The sequence below is a fragment of the Pygoscelis adeliae genome, unplaced genomic scaffold, assembly GCF_000699105.1.
Source record: "Pygoscelis adeliae isolate BGI_AS28 unplaced genomic scaffold, ASM69910v1 Scaffold155, whole genome shotgun sequence".
NCBI classification, from domain to species: domain Eukaryota; kingdom Metazoa; phylum Chordata; class Aves; order Sphenisciformes; family Spheniscidae; genus Pygoscelis; species Pygoscelis adeliae.
Genome location: NW_008824932.1, coordinates 5,993,312 through 6,005,685, shown reverse-complemented (window position 1 = coordinate 6,005,685; position 12,374 = coordinate 5,993,312). Strand labels below are relative to the sequence as shown.

Below are 12,374 nucleotides of genomic sequence, written 5' to 3'. Positions count from 1 at the left end.
ACGAGTTCTAGAGCTCATCCAAGTAGATTAAGGAAGCCCTTTTCTTGTGAAAGCTTTCAATTCCACTTTTACAGGGGTTGTTACCGCTTTTCCTTGTTATGCTGTTAGTGGCCGTAGAGCCTATTGGAGTGCTTCAGTTTACTTTTCTCTTTTCCTCTCTGTAGCCTACATCACAGTTCACAGTATCCTTCAGGGGGTGCTTTTTGGGTGTTAAGTAGAAGCCGATACAGCCTTGTAATGTAGTTGTCTGTTTCCTCTCTTTACTTTAAAGATATGGAAAAGTGTCAGTCACTTCCTGTTGGCTTTTCCATGAGAAGGAAGGTAAAGGCTTCGCTGCAAGTTGACAGGTGGTTTGTGTATCTTGTGTTCCTGTGGAACCTCTCCAAGTAATGTGTTGGCTATGCATTAGCTATAATGTTTGTAATAGGTATGTTAGGTCTACAGAAATTAATTCTAGTTGCTTTCCTGTCCAGTAACAAAGGTGACTGTTAATGGTAATCAAACAGTGTTTACTAAAACTCAAGAATACTATGCAAGATAATAACAATTAGATGCCAGTGCATCTGGCAGATACGTTGTGGGTTTATTTGAAATGCTGTTTTTTAGCGTTCATCCTCAATCTAAAGAGTCTGCTTATGAGGAGAGCATCTGCAGGCTAGTGCTTTGGCATCGTTACAGCTAGGAATATGGGGTTATGAAACATAAACTAAAATGACTTGTTTACAGAAAACTTTATGCTGGAAGAGAACCTGAACTTAAAATTGTCAAATCGCAAAGCCTATCAACTGAAGCACAGAGGTCTGATGTACAGTTGTAGCTTTTTCTTATTGTGGGTGTGGGGAGAACGCTTAATGTAGTTGAGGAAATAGTCTTAAAATGTGACAGGACTGCACTGGCGCATTCAGCTGATCTACTGGGTTGCGCATCTTCTTTGAATTTATGTATCTAAAGAGGGGGAAGAATAAGCCAGGTGCTGGGAGCGAGGCTTACAGATGGAGGGACAAGTCTGCATGAGAACAGCTCAATTTTAGGAACCTCAGGGCTCTTTACTTGTCATTATGGCATGTGGAAGACAGTTGTGACCCACTAAAAAGATCTCTTCCCTACTGGACTAACTGGGCACATGGTATTGTGTGGCTTCAAATACTTGCAGTGAGACTTGATGTTTTGATGTTAAAGGTCAAAGCCGAATCATGAAGCAGCATTCTATTTAAAGGCAAACTGGGAGTCATATGGTAACACACTGCACAATAAGAAATGCAGTTAAGTTGAGAGGTTTCAATATAGAAGGTAACTCTGGACATCATCTTGACTTGACAGATGCCTTACAGGATAAAACAGCTGCCATTTCATTCTTCTACACAGCTGAAAATATCATGTGTATGACAACACGCTGTGCTGCATAACTTCTAAGCACAGACTACTTAAAGTGGCTGGCTGAGCCAGACACATCAACATTAAACTAAAGTTTCTCTAGACAGCACCAGGATTGCCCATGTGATGTTTTCTTCAGCTAACTCTTCTAGTGTTTTGTGGAGGAGCCCATGTACTGGCCCTAGGTGGGAAAGCATGTGGCTGACCTAGCAGAGCTCTAGAGTGAGCGCTGCACCTTGCAGAATGAAGCCTGCTGGGAGGCATGTTCTTGACTATATAGTCGGTATGAGGTGACACAATAGATCTATGGCAACCATTTCATAGCATGATGGGTAGTTTGGCATTAGTACCCAACTTCAACCTCAGTTGACCTTTGTACAGAAGGGGACACTACTCCTTCCTTTCAGAAAATGCACAAAATGTGTCTCCTTGCTGATGTATATGAAGAGATGGTTTTTTCATTTGGTGTTTGAATACAAAGAAATAAAGAGAGAATGTACAACAGCATTTGACAGTGCCTGTGATCGACTTCAGCTAGACCCCCTAGGTAGTGCTGGAACCTTGGTCAGCTTTCAGCCTGGTTGATGCTAGGCTCGTTGTCTCGCATCTGCGGTGTACTCTGCAGAGAGTGCTACCACTTACGCTCTCCTCAACCTGACTAATCTGTCTGCACCGGCGAGCTGGCATAATTTCCAGCTACAGCAGTTTTTTTCTGTTCCATTGTAAATCTTTTTGTGCTCCAAAGTGTAAATTGTAGACTGGAGGTGTCATGTATTACTTAAAAGCTTTAAACCTTTCCGTTAGTGGGAATATTTGCTATGTTTAAGGAGTTAGATAAGAGAAATAATCATGAAGAAAGAAAGCTCAGCTTCTGAAGAGTAGGGTTTACAGCTTTCTCTGCTTCCCAGTCATCAAGACTTATAGCTATGAGGTTCATTGAACAACTGTATTTTATAGGATTGTGTATTTTGTGCTCTACTTACGTTCTTTCAAATTCCGAAGGATAAAGTAAAAAAACAAGGTAAAGACAATGATTTGCTAATTAATCCTACTTTCTGCTTTTGCTGTCTGCTGCTGTGTTGGACCTCTTAGTGGAAAGAACACAACTTTCAAAAGATGCTTTGACTCCTGTGATGTGGGGATTAGGATGGGGAGCAATTCTTCTGCCTAACTTGTATTCTTATTTGATTCCTGGAGCTTATTTAAGCTATTTCTGGCATGCTAACCGGGAGCTTTTAGTACTAGGTTGTATCATTACAGTGTAACAAGACTGAATCTGAGCTAGCAGAATCCTGATCACTAATTTCTTGTGCTGTGCAGGTGTCTTGATAATATGCATGTTCCTTTTGGCATTGTACTAGGTATGTGACGTAATGGTTTGCATAATACCAATTTATGTGCCTGGTTTCTTATGGCCTGCAGTAAACCGGAATAATTTAGGATTTTTTTTTTCTACTCACTTTTGTTCACTTCTGTAGGCTCTTCCACAGGAATAGACAATTATAGTCAAGTATTATCTGGCTTTACTGACGATACCAGGTCTTGAGAGTTACTTCATTGGAGGCATTCAAACTTGAACTGAGCCTTAGTTATCTGCAGCTGAAATGTGTTAAACTTTTTCCTGGCAGACTTCTTGCTTACTGTGCTATAGATATAATAGATACTGAACCAGCATATAGACTATTGTGTTCTTAAACTTCGGTTATTTTTCTTCTTGTGGCTTTTCTCACCTGCAAATATCTTTTTTTACCAGATTCTACACAATTAGAAACAGTAAAACTGGATTTGCTGGTTGTGGTCCTGTTGCTATGGTCTCTGTATAGAAATACCAATTTAGCACAGGATACAAAAGTTACCTCTCTTCACTGAGGAGCTAAGTGAGGCTTGACCTTGAAATACCTCTGAGGACTGCAACTGGGTGTTATGGTAGTCTTCCATAAATAACTACCAAAATAGTATCTGTAGACCTCTAGCAGTCACAAAGCAATTCCAAAAGTAGTAATACAAAGCCATTATATTGATTATTTTTTTTAAAATAATTGTGTACACTCATTAATTCTTCTGTCTCAAATACCTTTTCCCACTAATTAACCTCTCATGAGCAAGAGCTTCTTGCTTATATAGCTAGATCTCTTTTCCTGAATTACTATGTATCTTTCTTTATGCAAATGGCAGTTGCATAAATCTGACTAGAGAAAGAAGCTGTTTTAGAAGCGCAGTGGTTGAGTTACTTCTGTAATCTTGTGGATACTGCTGCTTATTGCTGAAACTGGCATTGTCATCTCCCACAATGAGAGTTAAAATACTTAAATACTAGTGCTCTCTGTCAAGCATTGAGTTTTACTAGTTAGTGTGTTTCGTTAATGTTATCATACAGGTTTTCCTAAATTGCATTTGTCTTGTCGTCTTAAAATAATTATAGAAGCCTGCCAGAAAAGAAGCGTGTCATCATGGAATCATAGAATAGTTTGGGTTGGAAGGGACCTTTGAAGGTCATCTAGTCCAATAGGTCATTTGTATGCTATATATACTGAAAACTGGTTGCTCTATTTTAAGGATCTAAACGCTCTTGAGAAGAATCTTGGTTCGTGTGCCTTTTAACTAAAAATTGTTTAAAGGTTTTTGTCTTAAGTTTTTGCTTGAACAATAGCATCTTACATTTGTCTCTTGAGGCATGGCTGTGAGTCTTCATGCCACATGTCTTATTACTATATCTCTCTTGTCTTTCAGTGAATGATAGTGTCTAGAAAGGGTATGTCCCTTCAGGAGAGAGGTGCCAATGTCCAACCGGCCTAATAACAATCCAGGGGGGTCACTGCGACGTTCACAGAGGAACACTGCTGGGGCCCAGCCACAAGACGACGCAGTAGGAGGAAGGTATGTTATCTCTGAGTGTGTTTTAATGTATAAAAGCAAAATTGATGCTGTTTAATTAGAGAATGAAGTTTTCCATCCTGCAATCCAAGTACTGAAACTTGCATAAAATCTTTTTGCCCCTGAAGTGCTATCTGTACTGTTATTGTATGGAATGAAAACATGGATAACTTGCTATCACGCATGTTCAGCTAGAATAACAGTAGTAGATCTATGGGGAAAAGGGTGACTGAGCTATATTCCACAAATCACCAGGTAGTTACAAATTCCTTCCCCCTCTTCCTTCCTCAATAACAAAAATACGTTGGGGGGACGGGACAGGGAAACTCTGGTGTGTGAAATCTGGGAAAATCTATATCTCTGTTAGAGAAGACTGAATAACTGGCACTTCTCTGTTCCCTTGCACTGCATGTTAATCCTGTGCAGCTTTTGAATAATTCAAGAACAAAAGGTTTGCCATCCTTTAATATACTTGTACTAGTGAGCAAGTGGACCAGGTTGTATTTGTTCTGTAAGTGGTTGCCTCTACAATGCAGAACAAAGAAGATCCTTGAAACTTTTCTGTGGATGCTGACTGTATAATTATTGCCATGTCCTTTAAGGAATTAAGAGTCTTCATCTGAGTGAGTGAGATAAGTCTTCCTCTAATTTTGTTAAAATATTAGTCTAATGAAGAAAGGTTATAGTATCATGGTAGGCAGCATCTGTCTGTACTCTAATTCCTCAGCGGTGTTACTGGTGCAGTTGTTTGAATATGTGTATCTTGGGCTTCGGGTTTTTTTGTATAAGAGTATTAAAATATTGCAGGTCAGTGGCACAAAATAAAAAGTTTTTTACTATGAAGGAATTGAACTATAATGTATAATGAAGATGAGGTATTTCTTACTAGTATAAAGTCTGAGAACAAGGTCACTATTGAGTGGATGAAGGAGGCTAGCTGTTCTTCTAAGGAACCTTGGGGGGAATAATTCAATCTGCAAAATGCAGCTTCGCTTTTTCTAAACCAGTCTCTACTGTACAAATGGAAAAGCAGACGATAAACACAAGGTTTCTGTCCTGGGCTTCTGTAGCATAATAAGGAGGGGGAAGTTGCTGCCTTATGTAGCTGATTATTTTGCAAGCTAGAATTGTGTTTGGAGAATACTCCTTCTTTAACTGAGGCATGGTGAACCCTTCATTCCATTTTGTCCATTCTGTGTGGATGTTTATTGGATATTGCCATACCAACTCTTTTCTTTTTCACCGAACTTGACCTGGGTGAATAACCCTCTCCCTAGAATAAAGAACTAAAGGCAAGTTATTTGGGCATGGGGTGGGGGATTCTTCTTCAGATATCTACTGTTTATTCAGATTTTATAGCAGAATGCCAGGGAGAAGCTCTACAGTGAGTCAGACAAATTGAAGAATTTTAGGGGTAGCGCTATTTTCTTACAAGAAAGTTACTCATCCGGTGTTCTGATGCATTGTGATCTGTTACTTGTGCTGTCACACAATGATTCAAGATGCAACTTGTCTTAAATGACTGGACCTTTTCCACCCCTCACCAAATCTGTGTCAGTCAAACTTCTATGAGCAGAGCGTATTGCACTCCTGAACTATGTTAGACCTTTATCAGAACCAAAGCTCTTTGCTTAAGTAAAGAGAATGGAAGCTTACAATACTCTTTGAAAATGCAGGCTCTTTAGAACAGGACCTCCCCTGCCTTTCCATCTCTGAACAAGCATTTTTTTTTTGGCTGGCAAAGCATGTAAAAAGGCCTGGATAAAGCATGCTGGTTAATACAAACTTTATAATGAATTCAGTTTCTCTTACTGTCTTCCATATCTCCTCTTCAGTAAGCTGTTGGGCAGAAATGGCTATTGTACAAGGAACAATGTAAGACAGATCTATCATGTCCTTGAAAAATCTGCAGATGAAATGGAAAGAGACAAGCTCTTGGATAAGAGTCACTTTTTCTCTGGTTGCCTGTCCTTAGCCACAAACCTTGGGACTCATCCTTCCATGCATCTAGGATGCAGTGGGATAGTATGTCCTAGTTCTGCTGCTGAACAGTACATAGGAGGGTCTAGAGTTCACAGCTTGATGTACCTTCTTCATTATGCCTTGCTGTACTCTGGTGATACATGCTGCTTTGGCTGCTATATTTAAAACAAACAAACCCAACAACAAAAGCAAAAAACCTCTACAACCAAACACACCTTTTCTTACATTAGTTTTTTTGGGGCACTCAAGACACTAGCTTATTTCCAGTCTCTTTCTCGCATTTGTCATCCATAAAGTGAAACTCTTCAATTTCAGCTGTAAAATCACTTAAATGAAGTGAACAAACTGTGGAAAGACCAGTTTCAATAATATGCTCCTATTGTGAAAATAACTGTGAGCTTAGGATGCATCTATGTTAGTATTTTAGTTGGAGTTGGGAATGTTCTTTTGAAGCAAATCTGTCATCCTCACCTGCTGTGCTTTGGCTAACGTCATGGAATGGTCTTGGAGCACTTGAATTGGAATCTTTTTGGATGAAACTAAACTGGAAGCTGTGCTCTAGGAGAGCAGTTCATGCATCCTGGTCACTTGTGGTTGTAATCTAGTCTGCTTTGAAGTAGAAATCATTGAAATGCATAGATGGTGGACATTGGTCCTTAATGGCAAGTATCTTGCTTTACAACTTTTCTGTTGATCTGCGCTACTTGTTGATGTAGTTGTACAGATAGTATGAGATTTTATTCAGCTGCTTTATTAGATCCATGTGTCTCTTAACAAAACAAAACCAATACACAAACACCACCACCCCCGCCCCCAAACCCCACACAAAACAAAACTAGTATTGTAGAGGGGAATTAAGCAGTAATGTGAGTCTGTAGGGGGTTGTTGCTTCATGCCTAAAATTAGCCACAAAGTTTACAAGCAAACTTAAGGGCCACACCTTCTAGAGCGTTGGAGAAGGTTACTTCAGTTTGGTCATAGATATGCAATCATAACGCTTCGAGCAAGGACAAGTTTCGATAGTGTCTGAACTTGTGTAATGGATTACATTTCTGCTTTGTATAAATAGCTTTCTAAATGCTGGAAATGCAACAGCTTTTTTCTTAAAGCTTTCTTGTGGCTAAGGTGCACACACTTTCAAAATACAAATTAAGTGACAAAAACTTGGAGAGTTTGTGGAGTTTGTCACTCGTACTGTAATTTCAGACTTTGGTGTGAAGTCTGCTAATCTAATGTAAGCGAGCGGTTGTATAGCCGTTGGTAGAATAGCCAAATGGCTTTGTAATAGCCTTAACTTTGCCTCTGTCTCTTGTGCTCTGACTGGAGTGAACACTACGATAGACTTCAGTTGAGGAAGGTGTTAAAAAGGAGAGAGGCTGGAGAAGGATATCACTTCCAAGCTGAAATGCTAATGTATGTCTTTCTATAGTCCTTGACCTTTTTACAGCTTAAAGGTCTTTTGTTAAAACTTTATCAATTCAACTTGCTGAGCAGCTACTTTTCACTTGCATGAAGACTTTGGAAATTCCAAACTCCTTTCTGGTCTAGTGTTTAAAACATAAATGCAGAATCTTCCTCTTGTGGCATGTAAGACTGGCAGATTTGGCTTAACCTGGAAGCAACAATGCAAACCCATTTTCCTCTAGATTGGGCTTATTTGATGTAACCTAATAACATCAATGCCTGCAGTCAAAATGGAGTGAGGGAAGCCTGTGATCTGTCTTCTGCTGGAGTTTTACTAGCCATTTCACACTCAACACAGTTACTTGATATGAGCTTTGAGTGTTTGATTTTTACAGTTGCATTTGTTTAAAAAACAAAAACCAGACAATGACGCTAGGCTCACAGACTGTAGAAAGATTGCTGCAGCACAAATTGGAAGTAAACTTAGCATCCATGATTTGTGCTTTTCTCAAAAAGAAGCAAGGGGTGTGTGTTTAAAAACAGATGTACAAACTGGTGAACTGTTTTTCTCCCCATGTATGCACATAACCAAACTGGCCTTGGTGAAGTTGGACTAATGTGATTCTTCACCTTCTGTTCTCAGTAGTGATGTTGAAATAACTCTGTGCTTTGGATGACTTCCTGCTCTTGTGGATATTATAGTTCTTACTGGCTTTACTACCAGATTGAAAAGTATTCAGTGTTATCCTCCTAATTTAGAATTATCGTTACGATGGCACCTTCCTAATTGTACAGCATGAACCCTTCTCTGAACTGTATCTTCCAGCACTTTCCATTGAAGGATGACTCTTTGCAGGTTTGTAAGGAAAGCTTCCATTTGCAGCAGTAAACCAAAGAGGAGTGGGAAGCAGATGCATTAATGAGAGCACTCTTTTCATGCGGGCAGGAGGAGGGGGTGGAAGGTACTTACTGTCACTTTCTTAACTCTGTATCTACATTGTCACCATGTGTGTTGAAGAATTGTGCCCTTGTGGCTTAAGTTCCCAGTGATGCCATAGTATTTACTCTGAATGGGAGCAATTTGGAAGTGATATTGTGAGGCACACAAAAAGATCTTTTCTGAAAGTGGTGCAGTTGACTGTTCCTTTCAGTCGTGAGCAATGTTTCAGTATATTGGTATGGAGTAATGGAAGTGGTCCTGTGTGCTAAACTACTTACTAGTGCTACAAAAATTTGGTTTTTTTAGTGGCATGAAATGACAGTGGTGTTTATCTTTTAATGTGCATATTGTCAGTCTTCTGAAATCTTTAGGAACAGCAGTATTTAAGTAGGATATCAACTTGACATAAATGCTGCTATGCTGTTGCAGTTGTATATGAAAGTATGATACTTTTACAGATTTTATGTTTTTGGAGTATACTATGTGCATGTTCTTGTGCATTTGGGATTGAAGGCTAAATGAGAAATAAGAGATCCTTGTGAGCTGCATAGAGGACATTGGTATAAGCAGAATCTGGAAAACACTTTGGACTGACCTTTTTCAAATACTGAAGCAAGAAGAATGCTTTTGTCAGTTATACTACTTTTGTTCTGAACAGGATTTGATTTTGGACCAGTCTTCATAATATGTTAACTGTTAACATCTTACCTGAGACTTGTGTAAAAACTAGATATAGTGTTTGAATCGGTGGGGAAGACAGGTGGAGTAATTCTGAGGAGAGAAAGCAGGGTTTTTTACACAGCTTATTTCATCTGTGCTATTGGTTTTTTTTATTTCACTTTTGACAGAAGTAAAAGGGTGTTTAATTTTGTAGACTTCATATTTGGAAGCTTTTAATACTTTACTCCCAGCTGCTGAGGAACATGACTTAGATGAAACATTTTGTTTATTAACTAACTTCAAAAGGTATGTTTTTTTTAATATGCACGGAGTAACTTTTTGAGGACAGGTTCTAGTTGGTTCTTTATTATGGTTTTGCTAAGGAAAGCTAAGGGCTGGCAGTTTCCACGGGATTGTTTATATAAACACTGCAAACTAAATGGTGGGTCACTTGTCAACTTCTGTATGTGTGTTGCGCTAAACTGAGTGTCTGCCTGTGAATGAAAATGTGTATCAGCAGACAGCTTTGCCCAGTAGAGTGAAGCCTTGGAGCGGGTTATGAAACTGTCGGGGAGGGGGTGGGGGGACAACCCAAAATAACACTTGAAGGTGCAGCAAGTGCTCAATCTTCCTGGACCTGCCCCTATGAATGGAAATGGACGAACACAAGCTCATAAATACTTACCCTATCATTTTTCATCACTAACGAGGAACTTAGCCTCTCAAAATATTTGTTGCTAGAATATTTGTTTAAATGAAGCTTCTGAATGAAGGAAATGTTAATGGAAAAGACCAAAGAGCTTATAACTGGGTAAGTTAAGAGTTAAAAGCCTTGAATTATGGGCAAAAGTACAGGTAGCTTACAACTTTTAACAAGAATCAATCTTCCAGCTGCCCATGTACCTTTCATAGCACTTAGTTCTCCAACCGTTACTCTTTTTGTTTCTAGCTCATCAGACTATTCTACCTATCTTTGTATGTAAGTTAACTTTTAATGAGACCTTAAGCAAGCTGTCACAACCTTACTATAAATTGGGACAATGACACTTGTTATGTGGCATATGGTTAAAGTTCTTTTAACTTAATCCTGCAGTGTCTCCAAATTGTCAGTCTGCCATCATATAAATCTTAGAGAAGAGGAGTTAATGTCATGCTCCTCTTAACTGACATGCTACTGCACGTACAGTTGCTATTGTCTAGTGTACCTTCTCTTTTCAACACATGCAAGGTGAATGATTAACTCAAAGAATGAGAAGTGAGAGCACAGTAGGTCTTTAAAAATAAAATTAAAAAAAATCCTCATCAGTTTTGACTCCCCACTTGTTACGTTTCTAGTGTAACCTTTCTGCTCTGGCTATGAGTGTTATTTCTACTGATAGTTTGATGGATAAAGAAAATAAAGCAAATGCAAATAGTCTGCATGATACAGAGTTCACGATCCGCAGGTTATGGTTGTTTGCTTTATTGGTCTACATAATCTCATATTAATGTCCAATTTACGTTTGTAAAACTTCTAAGAACCTGAAGGGTCTAAAGGTGGAAGGGGGGAAGCCTGGAACAAGTGGAAACTCTTCAGTGTATGATTTAATAAGTACTTGATGTTTTTGATATATTGCTTTAGCCATATTTTAGTTGAAAAGATCTTCAATTATTTGTGTTCTGTGAATACTTAAAGCACTAAGTTGAATCCAGTTCTAATTAAAGCAAAACAAAAATCTTTAAGGGAGAATAACCTTTTAAAATATACTTCAGAATAAATGAACCCTGATCAGTTAGCTTACATAAAAAGAGATTCCTGCCAAGTGTAAATTATGTAATAACTTCTGTTACTCCCATAATAAAAACATTTCAAGGGCAAAATTAAATTTCACGCCTTAATCTTTTGTTGGGAAAAGGAAAATCCAAACACTCAGGATTAGGTGAAACATTCCCAAGTTTACCTTGATGGAGTTTGCTATTGTGAGCTAAAGATCTAAATGTTTTATTTCACTTGCTTTTGATAGTAAAAATGATTTATTCTGGTATCAGAAATAAAAACAAATTACTGGAGTATGGAGAAGATGCTGTTAATTTAATCTTTTCAGACTGTTATGCTCTTAGAAAGATGAGCCACAGAAAATGTTTTGAATATGTGCTGTAGGTGCATTCATCTGTTCAAGTAACTGACTAAATGAAAATACTTTGGAAGAAAACAGAGGAAGGAAAGTTATCAAGGAAAACAGTCATATTAGTGAAGTCTTACCATTTTGACTCTGTAAGCAAATTATCATGTGGTTATCACTTAGGTAATTAGACTTGGTACTTTTTTCCTATTAAGATTTATGTTAAAGTTTGTGTTGAAATCCTTAAGAGGATGGTGAAACTTTCTGGTCAACAGCAGGCTTAGCTCTGCCTTTGCTACTAGATTTCTGGCATTTGGTTGGAAGAAGCTAGCTATTTGAAAGCTTGTGGAACTCTTCTACCTCTTCCACTTACTCTTTTGGCCTAAACTTTTTGATGTTTGGGGTTAGGGGTTGGAGCAGGACACTTAAATCTGAAGTCTACATTTTTTTTCCTCTTCCCCCATATGATTCAAAGATGTTTGCATAGCTCAACTCAAAGGACTAGATAGCCTAGGTTAATAGCATATAAGCATATAATCAGCAGTTCTTTAACTCTGAAACGTTGCTTCTTACAGCATTAATACTAAGCTAGTTGGAGGTTTCGTAAAGGTTAGCGGTGCTTGGGGTTTCTGTAAAGGTAGGATATGAGCAGTAGAGTTCTCCTGGTGACAGCTGAGTCAAAAGTGTGTTTTATCCAGGGAATTACAAGTGAGATGTCTCTTGCCGTAGCAATTATTTGTACTATGCTGTTTTAAATGCTGATGAGCTGTCTTTTTTGAGTCTTGCAGATGGTAAATTCTCATTGGTTTTCAAAATAGACATGGAATATGCAAAGATGTAACTTAAGTCTTAAATTTTGTCTATGGTATAGTATGATCTTTGTCCTCCAGCCAGAGCCCATACAATAAACGATTTTTTGCATGCAGCTGAAAGCTGCTTGGAAGACCTCTTGGAGCTTACCTATGTGAAACTCATGCCTTTCTCTGACATCACAGGTTTCCCATCTCATCTGACTACCTTCATTGGTAGCGTGCATT

General features: G+C 38.6%; 1 protein-coding gene across 6 annotated transcripts in view; it reads left to right on the top strand.

Moving 5' to 3' along the window:
* The window catches only part of TRIP12 (thyroid hormone receptor interactor 12), a 73,455-nt gene that overhangs the window by 15,138 nt on the left and 45,943 nt on the right, over positions 1-12,374 (top strand). For all 6 annotated transcript variants that reach the window (XM_009325082.1, XM_009325081.1, XM_009325079.1 and 3 more), the window contains exon 2: positions 4,105-4,251. In XM_009325082.1, coding sequence (XP_009323357.1) covers positions 4,154-4,251 — 98 coding nt within the window. In that variant the 5' untranslated portion in view covers positions 4,105-4,153. The remainder of the gene's footprint in view (positions 1-4,104; positions 4,252-12,374) is intronic.